Source organism: Otolemur garnettii, unplaced genomic scaffold, assembly GCF_000181295.1.
Source record: "Otolemur garnettii isolate 467f Iridium unplaced genomic scaffold, OtoGar3 scaffold00051, whole genome shotgun sequence".
Taxonomy (NCBI): domain Eukaryota; kingdom Metazoa; phylum Chordata; class Mammalia; order Primates; family Galagidae; genus Otolemur; species Otolemur garnettii.
In genome coordinates, this window is record NW_003852446.1 from 9,879,370 (window position 1) to 9,893,239 (window position 13,870).

A 13,870-nucleotide genomic window follows, 5' to 3' on the forward strand; every position below is an offset into this window, starting at 1 on the left:
AAAAATACTGCCCAAAAGTGTTGGCAGAGGTGGCAACGACGGGCGGAGGACCACGAAACAGAGAGCCAGTGACCTAACAATTCTGTCCAAAGATGTTCTAGGGAGTGGGGGTGGGACGAAGCAAAGAGTGACACTACAATCACCCCTGTCCAATGGTGGGGAGAGGTGTCAGGAAACAGAACTAGCGAGCTTACATTTAATGCCGTCCAAAGGTGGTGGCAGTACTGGAAAGCATAAAACAGTCAATATAACTGAGTGGTGCTACGTAAACAGAACATGAAAATTAAAGTGTCAAGATGTAACAAACAACCTTGAACTCAAACCATCAGCTAATTCAGGGAAGGCCTCCCGGAAGAGGTGCCTTGGGTTGAGTATGGTCATAAGCGGAGCGTAGGACTGGATTCTCGGCTTGGGGTCCTGGCCTCCTCCCGGTCCCCCGGCACCTCCACTACCTCGTCGCCGCTGAGGCGGCAGCGGCGGACCTAGCCGGGGGGCGGGGCCCGGGCCCCGAGGGGCTGCGCTGGCTCTGCCGGGCCAAGTCCCACGAGTGAGGAAAGGAGGGCCCAAAGCCGCGCCGCACCCGGGCAGAAAGCAAACAGGAGGCACCGGCAGCCAATCGGCCGCCGGCGCGTGCGACCGCGTGCCCCTGGGGCCCCCCGCGCCCCTCGCGCGCCGCGTACGTGCAGCGGCTGGCCCCGCCCCATGGGCGGAGCCTAGGGAAGCCACGGGCGGCCGTCGGCGGCCCGAGAGCTGTTGCTGCTGCTGCTGGTGCTGCTGCTGCCGCTGCACCGGCGGCGCCGAGGCCGAGCTAGAGGCCCGGGCGCGCGCCTGGTGGTGGTGCCCGATCCGCTTGGCTCGGCTGCGCCAGCCCTAGACACCACCTGGTCATCTCGGCAGTTGTCTGCCCTGCCCCGGCAAGGATGCGGCTGTTCCGGTGGCTGCTGAAGCAGCCGGTGCCCAAGCAGATCGAGCGCTACTCGCGCTTTTCGCCATCGCCGCTCTCCATCAAACAGTTCCTGGACTTCGGTGAGTGTGGGGCCACGGGCCCCCATGGGCCCTAGGCGCGGGGCCGCCGCCATCCCGTGGGTCACCCCGGTCTCCAGAGCTTTGAGGCAAAGTGCGTGGGAACCGCGGTCAGGGAGTAGGAGATGCCCAGGGGCTCTCCTGGGGCTCGGGTTTCTGGGAGCGGGGGGGGGGGGCGGGGGGACAGGGCCTGGCACCCTCATACCCAGCCTGAAGCTTACCCAAGAGACACGGAAACCGCGTCTCGTCGCAGGATACTCATCGCAGGCGGGACTCCCCGAAACTGCCATCCTTAGTTTTAAATCTACTTGTCACAAACCTCACTCCTTTTAAAACTTAAGAACGAAACGTGGGAGGCTTTTTAATGTTTTTATTCTTAGGTTTTTGTTTTTTTCTTTTTGGTTGTGTAAGAGCTATGTAGAAACACCTTGAGGTTGAATAAATTATGCAATGGCATTTTGTCCCCTTTCTGCTCTAAGGTGTTTCCGTGTCGCCGGAGTGTCGGGACTCGAACAGTTGTCATCAGGTTAAGTTAAAGCAATTAGGGGCCTGGACTACAAACGACTTAGATGTTCCCGACAAGAGGACGTGTGGGCTCCTAGCCTCAGAGCAGGGATCTAATACAACTCTGGCCTTGGTGTCAACACCTTTTGCTGCTCCTCTCCTTTGGTGTCCCACCCACCTTTCCCCTGTCACATGGGCGGGTGGAAAGCCTCCCTGGATTGAGATGGGAGTGCAGAAGAGGGAGGGGGTGCGGGGAGGCAAACTTGCCTGAGGCCTAGCTAGATGGGAATAGAGTCCACCACTTTCTGTTAACTGGATCATGTTTCCCCAGAAAGCTGGAGAATTCCTTGTGAAACACCTGAAAGTAAAACAAAAGTGTGCACCAAGGTGTCAGCACGGAACTCAGCGTCCCTGAAGGAAAATAAAATCCAGCAACAAAGATGGTCTAAACTCTCAAGGGCAAATAATTGGGAGGCTGTTCATTTAATTACTTTTATGTAAATGTCCAGGGATGGTGTCAGTTGGGCATAAAAACTAAGGTGCAGGGTAGATAAAACATTTGGGGAAGACCTGATATACAAAATGTGGTGTTGTCCATACTTAATAAAAGCTAGGGTGGAAAGGAGTAGGTTAAAGTTGAGAGCAAATTAAAATTTTAGAAACCAGTTTGCCAGAGAATGATAGTGAAAGTCAAAGATCAGTGAGATATTGATTTTTGCATCTTAGAATTTTACTCCCAAGAGCTTTTTGGTAGTTTTACTTTACCATCTCTGGCCACTTGTGAGGATTTTAGAGGTTTGAGTCAGTTCCTGACTTCAGAGTTTAGAAGAGGTTGCTGTTGCTATAAATAGACATGTTTTTCATCTCTAATTTATGGTTTAGGGAAGATTCTGAAGGTATCAACCTTTCATCTGGGTAAACCAAGACAGTTTAATTTACAGTAAAAGGAACAATAGGAATCTAGAAACTCCCAATTCCTTCCACCCTCAGAATTTAAGAGATAGCTCTAATAGTGTGGCCAGGATTTTGGTTAATTTATTTCTGTAGCTGCTAGTGTCTTATCCATGTTCATAGGTATCTTGGCAAGGATGTTATTTGAGTAGGAAAACCGCAGTGGGGGATAGTGTTATCGTGGAAAACCTATGGGGTCAGACTAGAAACAAATGTTCTAATTTTGGCACTGCCACTAACTCAGAGTGTGGTCTTGGCTAAGTGACCGAACCTCACTTTGGGCTCATTTTCCTTGCTAATAAAACATGTGGATTGTATCAGGTGATCTCTAAAGCACAGCTCAGAACTGTGTAATTTCAAAGGAAAAGGGATGAGTTTTTAAAAGAAAATTACCAAGTCCTTTGATAGATATTTTCCATAAAAGTCTTCTGACCTATTTTGGGAGAGGTCTAGGATACTGAAAGAAGCATCATAATTTAAGACTTTTCTTTACAAGGAAGTGCATAAAAGAGCTCTATGTAATTGTAGTGGAATTTTCTGGAAAGTACAAGCCTAGTTTGTAGCACCCAGAGATGAATTAGGTGGTAATCAACCTATCTTTAATGACAGGACAACTAAAAGAAGGGAGTTGTCAAACGAAGTCCATCCCTACTCCTGCTTTTCTTTTAGTTCTGTCTCTTGATAGCAGTTCTATTTTGGCCAGTGATGTGGGAATTTAAGAATTCAGAATGGGTGTGGAGATGTTCTTAAGGTGAGGAGGGATAGGAGTTAAGAGGCTCTGTGCCCCATATGATTGGAGAAAACTGCAAGAGAGGGCCAACTCAAATACTTAAAGGACCACTCAGGGAGCATGGATAGATGAATGAAGCCACCCAGGTGTGGACAGTGGCAAACTCTTGGGATAGGGCTGGCTCCAGAAGAGGCAGCTGATTGGCACCAGTTTGGTAGACAAGGTGGCCATAAAGTCCGTGTGCAATTTTAAATTGCACACGGACCTTATGGCTACCCTGTATTTTAAGGTGGATGAATCATGTTGGCCCACAGGCTTTCTTCCTGGGTACTTTACAAATGGGCCTTAAGTTTTGACTAGAGTAACTAGACAGGGACTGGAGAAAGGATGTGCACAGAATTTTGTTCACAGTATGTTATAACCTTGTTGGAAAATAAATTGTTTCTGTGGCCGTTCACTGAAATAGCTTTCTTGTGTGAATGTTTGCCACGTTAGTAAGTAAGGGAATTATTTCCTGTGTTGAAAAGTGAAGACCAAACTGGTTGTTATTTCAGAAGCAGTGATTTTATTTTCAAGCAGAAGTTCCCAACCTCAGCACTCTTGCCGTTTTAGGCCAGATGATTGGGGGGGGGGGGCTGTCCTGTACACTGTGGGGGAGGTTTAACCTCATCTATGGCCTCTACTCATTAGATGTTATAAGCACTTCCCCACCCTACCTTGTGACAAACAAACATGTCTCCAGGCATTGCCAAATGTCCCATGGACTTCTCTTTGTTGAGAACTAGTTTGAAAGCATTTAGATGAGTGGTTTTCAGGCCAGGGCCTTACACCCCAAATTTCTGTTGTGTTCTAAATGGTCTTGGGGCAGGAGGTGTAGGGCATTGGTATTTTTAGGAGATCCCCCCCAGACATTCTAAAGCGTAGCCAGGGTTAAGAACCATTAATTACATGATCTTCTGTCTAATCTACTGTCCCTGTTTGATCTGTGTGCAGTTTTTCTCCATGCCCTTTAAAATAATAAAAATTCTTTAAACTCAATCTTTACTTGAAATACAGCCTTGCTCCCACACAGTGCCACAGCAAGTGTAACACGAATAATAATTGTTCTAAATGGATTATTACTTTATAATGGTCACAGGAAATTCCAAAATGGGGGAGTGTTAAAAATGAGATTTTCTTTAGCGCCTGCGATGCCAATCACATGCTTCCAAATTCAAAGGATACAAAAAGATATAGACAGATAAACCTTCTTTTGTTCACTAGCCTCCTCTTTTTTGTTTAATTGGCAGCTTATACCTTAGTACCTTGCTTTTTAAACTTAATACCTTAGACAGCTTTCCATATCTGTATCTGTAGAACTTCTTTTTTCTTTTTTCTGGCTTCTGAGAATTTGCTTATATGAGTGTACCATAATTTATTAGCCAACCCCTTACTGATGGCTAAGGGGTTGTTTCCAATCTTTGCTGTGACAACCAACTCTACAGTGAATTACTGTGTGCGCTGTAATTAATTTCAACGCATGTCTGAGCATATATATGGGACAAATTCCCAAACATGGGATTGCTACGTCACTGAGTATGTGCATTTGTAATTTTGATAAATGTTGTCAAATTGCTTTTTACAGAGGTTGTTCACTCTCACTGGAAGTTTCTGAGAATAACTGTTTTCCTAAACTTTCAACATATTGCTGTTAAACTTTTGATAGGTGAAAAAATGGTATCAAATAGAATTTTTTTCTCCTCGAGTAAATATTTCTTTATTTTAGCTTTTTATTATGGAAATTTTTTTTATGAGACAGAGTCTCACTATGTCACCCTCGGTAGAGTGCTGTGGTGTCACAGCTCACAGCAACTTCACACTCATGGGCTCGAGTGATTCTCTTGCCTCAGCTTCCCAAGTAGCTGGGACTACAGGCGCCCGCCCCAACACCCGGCTAGTTTTTGGTTGCAGTTGTTATTGTTGCCTAGCTGGCCCAGGCCAGGTTCAAAGCCGCCAGCCTGGGTGTATGTGGCCGGTGCCATAACCACTGTGCTATAGGCGCCAAGCCTGTTTTGGAAATTTTTAAAGATATGTTTTATTGTGTATAATTAAAGTATGCTACATGATATTATAGGATACATATAGATAATAAAAAGGTTACCTTAGTGAAACAAATAACAGATCCATCATCTTACATATTCTTTTTTTTTTTCTGGTGAGACCAGCTAAAATCTACTCATTTAGCATAAATTTCATATACAGTACAATTATATACTTGCATTCCTCATTTTGTGCCTTAGAGCTCTAGACTTTAAACATATGCAGAAGTATAGTAGGATGCTTAGCTTCTGGGTTCATTATATAGATATCTGTGTGCTATTGGTCTGCAGGTGTTGTGTATATATGTGGTCTTTTAGATTTTTTTTTTATCAAAGTCATGCTTGTTTCAGAAAGATAATATTTTTCTTTTTCTATGCTAAGCCTAATTTCTCTTTTGAATTATCTCTTTCTTAAAGATTTGGTAGAAACTCCATCTGAAACCTTTTAAGTTCCGTGTATTTTGGGAAATATTGCCCTTTGACAGCTTTCTCTATTATTGTGTGCCATTGATCTGCCTCGATTTTCTACCTCTTCTAGATTCCATTTCGATATATTTTTCTTGAAAATTACCCTAGTCATTGAGGTTCTTAAGTCAATTTGGATAGCTGAGATAGTCGTCTCTTAACAGTTTTAATTTTCCCTTTGACTGTTTCACTTTTATTTCTTACTTCTTTATTTATTCCCTCCTTTTTAATTAGGTTAGGTGAGGGCTTATTTGGTTGGATTTATTGATTAGTTTTATGACTTGTTTTTTTTTTCTAGCTTATTAATATCTGCTTCAATTTTATTGATTCCTTCTGATCCCCAAAGGTTTATTTTATTATTCTTTTTCCTCTTTGTTAACTAGATAGTTTCTTTTTTGTTTGGGTATTTAAGGCTACAGTTATTCCTCAGAGCACTGCTTTGGTAGCTGATGTGTGTATTTGATCCCCCCCACCCCCAGCTCTTCTGCATCTTAAGATTTTTATTCTTCTATGAATTAAGAGTTGTTTTGGGGAGTTTTCGAATTTCCAGTCTAGGTGTATTCTGTATTTTAATTTTATTTATGTTTAGTTTTGCTGCATCGTGATCAGAGAATGTTGTCTGAATTATTTTCGAACTTACTGATGTTTACTGTGTAGCCTGATATATGGTCATTTCCTGTGAACGTTCCTTGTACACAGTTCCTTTTGTACAAGAGTACAAAAAGAAGCTTGTACTCTCAGGTTACAGAATTTGATAGATCAGAGCTATCATATTAATGTTATTTAGGTTTTGCATAACTTTACTTTTTTAATCTACTTTGTCATGGATCAAGCATGACAGAAGTTAAAAGTCTTATAATGATATGATTCTATCTCTCCCTATTTCTACTATAGCATTTGCTGTATGACTGTTAGTGTTCTGTTTGATGCTTATGAACTGCCATGTCCTCTCTGTGAGATATATCCTTTAGCATTACAGAGCTGCCCTTTTCCCAACTGAATGCTTTTTGGCCTGGATTCTTCCTTATTTGACTTTTAGATCTAGTTCCCTATTTTCTTGTTTACTTTTCCTTGTATAGCATTGCTATCCTTTTATTTTCAGTCTTTCTGAATAACTTTGCCTTAAATGTCTCTAAATGCAAAATTGAATTTTGCTTTGTGAATCAGTTGCTTTCTTTTAATGTGTTAAGTTTAACCTGTCTATACTTACTGATATGACAGATGGGTCTGCAATGATAAGCATCTATAATTTTCTTTTGCTTTCTGTTTTTTTGTTTTTTTTTTTTTTTTGAGACAGAGCCTCAAGCTGTCCTCCTGGGTAGAGTGCCGTGGCATCACAGCTCATAGCAACCTCCAACTTCTGGGCTCAAGCGAGTCTCCTGCCTCTGCCTCCCAAGTAGCTGGGACTACAGGTGCCCGCCACAACACCCGGCTATTTTTTGGTCACAGCCATCATTGTTGTTTGGTGGGCCTGGGCTGGATTCGAACCTGCCACCTTAGGTGTATGTGGCTGGCACCTTAGCCACTTGAGCCATAGGCGCCAAGCCTGCTTTCTGTTTTTAATACTTTAATTTTTCTATGTTGTATATTTTCTTTGCTTTGTTTTACCTTCTTTCTCTCTTTCTCCCTCTCTCTTTGCTCTCTCTCTTTTTTTAGAGACAGGCTCTCACTCTGTTACCCAGGCTGGAGTGCAGTGGTGGTGACTCCAGCTCATTGCCACCTCAGCTCCTAAGCACAAGTCATCCTCCTGCCTCAGCCTCCTGTGTAGCTAGCACGATAGGCTTGTACCACCACTCCTGGCTAATTTTTCTTTTTTTTTTTTTTGTAGAGATAGGATCTTGGTATGTTGCCCAGGCTGGTCTTGAACTCCTGACCTCAAGCAGTCTTCCTGCTTCTAGCTCCCAAAGTTCTGGGATTACAGGTTTGAGCTACTGTGGCTGGCCCATATTTCTTTTAATAAATAATTAGGTTTGGATTTTTGGTTCCAATGATTATCTTCATAATTATTACTTTCTTTAGACCTTCTTTGTCCAGCATCATTCACCACCTGTCAGCCACGTGAGCCTTTGGAGTGCTTTTGAGCAGTGTGGCTAGTGCGACTAAGAAACTGATGTAAATTTAAAACGTACTTGGTTCAGTTGACTTTTAAGTATGTTTGGAACAACTTGAATATATGAATCTGCCTTATCAACTGTAAATTTTGTGAAATCTAAGTATTTCTGATGGCATTTAGTTCCTGAATTGAGATGTGCTGTAAGTATAAAATAGTCAAAGACTTAATATAAAAAATAGTAAAATATATACTGATTACATGGGGAAATAATGTTTTGGATATGTTAGGTTAAATAACACATTTATTTGTTTATTTTTATAGATTTAGCAGGTACAAGCACAGTTACATGGATGTACTTAATAAAATATCAAAAATTTCATCCATCAGTTTATGTTAATGTGGCTACTTAGAAACGTTCTAATTCTATATGTGGCTTATATATTTCTGTTGGACCATGTGGCTTCAAATAGTATATATTCCTTATTAGGAATGATGGGGAGATAATCACATTTTAATGTTCAGGATAAAAATTTATTGAGTTTATTTCTTAGTATAACTCTTATAAGTCTTTTTTTTTCTATAAACCTCTCTGGAGTTTTGGACCAATTTATTGTCTTTGAATGGCAGTTATTGTCATGATGGCTCCTTATTATATTTGCACAAATTTGAGTTCTGTCTTTTCCTTAAGTAGTTGCTATGAATTAAAAGTTCTCTTGGTGAAATAAGAAAAGGAGAACTTGGACTGTTATACAGAAATTAAAGATAGAAGCTTCTGAATGTTGAATGAGTTGGTAGGAAATGATTCACATTTTCATTTGCACTTGCTTTTCATCTATCAGTTGTACCTTGTCCACTTTTGGTTCCCTCATTAAACACTTTTATCCCCTCTTTGCAGACTTACTTCCCATTTATTTCCCGGTTACATTTGTACAGCTGCACTTGCATTAAAGGTATTTGGCTCCTGCCTCCTTTTCTTTGATTTTATCCTCAATTGTCTATTTCCCAAGGGTGGGTATGCTTCTCTTCTTTGTAACATCTCACAGCTTCCTCAGCTCAGTTTGCTGTGCACAGGGTGGACACTCCTTAAATGGCCATTACTGATGCCATGCCTGACTCCATATTGAGGTTATTAAACATTATGTCACTTTAGTCAGTTGTTATATAAGTTTAAACTTCCTTATTGTCCCCACATTTAAATATAGTATCTCCCAAAGAAAATCACCAGAAAGCAGGTTGTCTGACAACCCTGGCTCTGTGAACCTCTGAGCCTCTAGCCTTTGGAAGGCAGCAGGTTTAAGGGCCCAGCCACCTTTTGTTTCCCTTTAGAAAGTATTTTAAGACTCTGATACACGCTGAGAAATGACTTTGGTTCTAAATGCAGTCTTCATTTTTAAAAGTCATTTTGCTTGCAGCCTAATTACCACAGAGAACAGTGATTTTTTTTCCCCCTGGAGAAGATGAAAGGTTTGTTTGAAAAAAAAAATCACATCAGGAAAAGGGGGAAATAATCTTGAGTGGGTTTTGTACCTTTACATGTGTACATGACAGACCTTTTTTGTAAGCCATAAAGTTTTTCTACTATGAGGTGTTGCCAAAAATTAAACCAACCTCTCTGGAGACTGGAGCCAAGTATTCAAAAATAAAGGGTAAGAGAACAATTTAGTTCAGGTTAAAGATGTTTAACCTGGCTTATTGCATCTTGGTCAGTATTTAAATTTAAAGACAGAATTGGCCTTTAAGATCTCATAGGGCTGGATTTTAACATAGCCTGGTTTGTCAGGCTGTGGGACAGCTCTCAGGCACCAAAGTCATAGCTCTGGCTCTGTTGTCTTTGTAGCACTTGAGTATGTCTTGTGTACTTTTGAGGTGGAGACATAGCATTTACTGACCTATTGATGGCTGGGCGGTTTCTTCCCACTAAGCATTTGGGAAATTGATCAGACTCTTGGCAAGATTAGGAAAAGCTTGGTTTTATTACTGGATGGAATCAGAAAATAATACCCCTTTTCCTGTATATTGTATGGACACTCAATTATTTTACTTCTGTGATAATCTGATTTCAGGGTTGGGCGCATTCTTTTATCTCAGGAATACCCTAGTCGAAGAATGTTGGACTAAAGCCTGAGGGCTGGCTATCTGGTCCCCCCACCCTGCCCAGTTAACAGACTTTATTTTGAAGAGTACTGTCAGCCCTCAGTATCTGTGGATTCCTCATCCCTGGATGTGGATCATAAATATTTAGGAAAAAAATCGACAAAAATTCCAAAAAGCAAAACTTGGAGTTTACCTTGTGCCAAATGCTATGTTGAAGTCACACAAATGACACAGTGTGTAGGCATTGTATTTGGTGTTATAACTAATCTGGAGGTGGTTTAAAGTATATGGGAGCATGTACATAGGTTACATGCAAATACTATGCCATTTTATATAAGGGACTTGAGTATCCATGGGTTTTCATGTCCGAGGGCCATCCTAGAACCAGTACCCTGTGGATACCAAGGGACAACTATAGCTTTAGGTTCACAGCAAGATCGAGCAAACCGGCGTTCCAACATACCCCCTACCACACCCCCAAACATAGCCTGTGCCACCAGGATGCACCATCAGCATCCTGCACAGTGTGGGATGTTGATTATAATTGATGGGCCAACACTGACCCATCATTCTCACCTAAAGTCCATAGTTTACATTAGGGCTTATTCTTCATATTGTATACTCTGTGGGTTTTGACAACTCCTGTTTTTGTAAATGAAGTTTTACTGGAATACAGCCACGGCCATTCATGACATGTCTGTGCTTTTGTCCCTCTACATAGCAGAGTTGAGTAGTTGCCAGAGACTATATGGCCCACAAAGCCAAAAATGTTTGCTATCTATACAGAAAGTTTTCAGACCTCTGGTCTAAGATAATTGAGCTCCCTGTTTAAAGAGAACTGAGCAGTGATTGCTCATAATTTGCATTTAAGTGGTAAAGCTCTATTTTTCCTGTATGCCAGTAACACTAAACCTTGGCTATCTGGAGTGTGACTTTTGGGGTAGCTAAGACTTTTCCAGATAGTTGGGTGCTTTATCTATAGGGTATCTCCCTCTGAGTGGAAGTGCCATGTGAAAAACTTTGAGGCATTTTACAACTTTAATTTACAGGACTGTCAGCAAAGTTTAAGTGTACCTGTTTCTCCACAGTCCTGCCAAAATGAGGTTTTATGATTTTAATTGCATAATGGGTAACATAGGAACTAAAAATTCTCCCCCTTGGGTTTATTGTCTACATTTTGTTATGTGTAAAGTGCCCTTGACCAATTAGTAATGGAAATCTGGAGTTTTCATCATTCACGTGAATTCCTTGTGTGTATTTGGCATAACAAGCTATTGTGCTGTGGAAATATTGTTTCCTCATTGTATTCTGTTCTTTGGCAAAGTCATCATCAAAATATAGCATTATAACCATGTGGAAAGAATTGCTGTATGACTTATGATTCATTTTTTTGTGTGTGTGTGATAGTCCTTCTAGCTTTGGCTCATATATTTATGTAGGTTAACACTATATGTTGATTTCCTTTTTTTTAAATGTGCAATCTGAGTTTCTGTATACCCAGATTTACAGGGTTTTGATCATGGTCAGATTTATCACCTATCGCAGTTTGTAAATTGTTTAAAGCTCTCTGGAATTTATTGCCATTTCTGATGAGACTTTTGTAGCTAACTCGCTTTTGCTCTGTTCTGTTGTCTGGTTGTACGGCAATTGTGAATACCTCAAACCTTGTTCCGTGGCTGTTTCTGTTTTATCATAAATACTAAGTTCACAGAGTAATTTCTATGTCTTTGTAGATTCTGTTCAACAGGATGACTTTTCTGACTTTTAACTCACTATCACATGTGAACTTCTGCCTTGTGATTTATGTTGAAATTTGGTGAGGGCAGTTCTTTATTACCTAAAATTAAAAACTCTCAATTTTCTTGCCCTCCTATTCTTCTTGATAAATTATTCGTTGTGTGTATTGAATAGCACATTTTGCTAAGGTGACTATGGGTGAGTTACCTGGTGTTCCTAGGTTCGTAGGCCTTCCATTTTTAATCACATAAACTGGCATTAAAACTAGTATCGATGTATTTCCAGTTAGCCTACTTCATTTTTAGGGCAGGGAAGGCTGTTTACCCCTGCGCTTGCCTTTGTGGCAGTGCTGGGTTTCGCAGTAACCCATTGTGGGTGTCCTTCATATCCTTCAAGGAGAATGCTGCTCCTGGTCATTGTCTCAACTGTGAGATTATACCTAGTACTGTAATGGATGGCACAAAAATGATAGTAAACTATTATGTTTACCAAGGTCAGTATTTATATTCCCTCTGATTCAGTACTTGGCATTCTAACTCAGTGGTATATTATTTCCCTGAGGGTCACCCAAGTGGTCATGATTTTATTTTTGTTTTTAGACTTGATTTGTGATTCTACTTGACCTGTTTGAGCTGTACCAGTGTTGCTTTCTCAATAGGGCATAGAGGTCAGTATATAATAGTCTCACTGTTGGGAATAAATCATCATCTCTCTAACATTTTTGGCACGCCATGAAGTTAAATGTTTCCCCATGTGTTGTTGGCCAGAAAACAGTAGGGCCCTTTGAAACTTGGACTATACATAGTTTTTCCTAACAATTGTTACATTTTCATAGGCCAGAACACACTCAGGCCTCTGTCCCTGAACCTTTCTTGGATCTGTTTTAGTAGAGTACGAGGTTTCCTTAACCTTGGTAGTATGTATTTTTTGATACCTGACTGTGGACTTTGTTGAAGTTTGGTTAATTTCTCCTCCTGACTCTGCAATTAAGTAGAAAGCAGAGTGGTCACTGCTATATTACTGTCTTCATATTGATCATGTAATGTGCTTATGTGGACACTTTATTTGTAATAAACTCTTCTGGGAGGAAGCTGTTTGCCTCACAGTGAATGTCCCGTTCTCTAGGAAGTGCCTGTCATGGACAGGGTACGGATGCTTTGGTCAGTGCTCTTTACATACTCTCTGTCATGTCATCTCTGGCCTGCATGCTTGTACTCCTGCTGCTTTGACCTTGGCTTGGCTCCAGTGAAGCTGTTGAAGAAGGAAGTTCCAGCGAACTCTGTATGGCAACTGAAAAAGATTCAGTCGGTTCAACTAGCATTTACTGAGTACTTACCAATACTTGGGATAAGATATGGTATCATTTAATTCTCCAAACAGCCATGCCCATTTTCCAAATTAGGAATCTGAAGTTCTGAACAGGTAACTGACATATAGGAGGTAGTAGAGCCAGGCATCTGCCCACCTGGTCATCTTGCCACCGCTGTACTGCTGAGGAAACAGATGGGCACAGTGTGTGAACAAAACAAACTGGAGGAAAAGACCAAGAAGCGCATCACCACTGCCTGTCAAGCATTACCACATCCTGAAGTACAGCCATGTCCATCGTGAGTTTGTTCAGTTTTTATCTTCCCCATTTAAGATCTAAAAGAGAAGGGGAAAAGCTGATTATGCTGAAGAGTCTCTTGCACACTGTGAATATGTTTGTGGTCAGTTTCCTAAGAGACTGAAACAAAACTCAGATGTGAAAATAAAGACTAAAAATAGACGAGTAAGTGGAAAAGGTTTGGATGCTTACTAGGCACTCTCTGGGCCTGGGCAGTACTTTGATTTGTTTCCCTCCTTGAACTGTCTATGATGAGATGTTAGTCTGTGATGAGAATCACCTGGGGAGCTCCTACAACTAGTTGACACCTGTCTCCCACGTAAAACAAAATGAATCACTTGGGGTGGGGACTACTTACTAGGCACTGGTAGACCCTATGTCCTTCCAGAGTTAAGAACCACAGTGTTAGACCAGTAAAATTTTTGTTCAAAAGCTGTTAACCACTTTGAGGGATAGAGTCTGTGAGGTACCGAAGGTTATCAAGTAAGTAGTTCTGGCTCGGCGCCTGTGGCTCAAGCCGCTAAGGCGCCAGCCACATACACCTAAGGTGGCGGGTTCGAATCCCCAACCCGGGCCCGCCAAACAACAATGATGGCTGCAACCAAAAAATGGCCAGGCGTTGTGGCGGG

The 13,870-nt window shown here is 41.6% G+C and overlaps 1 protein-coding gene across 2 annotated transcripts in view; it reads left to right on the top strand.

Moving 5' to 3' along the window:
- The first annotated feature begins 691 nt into the window (after positions 1-691).
- The window catches only part of PDK3 (pyruvate dehydrogenase kinase 3), a 66,804-nt gene continuing 53,625 nt past the window's right edge, over positions 692-13,870 (top strand). The window contains exon 1 of one of the 2 annotated variants that reach the window (XM_003791917.3): positions 692-1,026. In XM_003791917.3, the coding sequence (XP_003791965.1) occupies positions 921-1,026 (106 nt within the window). In that variant the 5' untranslated portion in view covers positions 692-920. The remainder of the gene's footprint in view (positions 1,027-13,870) is intronic. The other variant, XM_023514372.1, reaches the window with a different exon arrangement.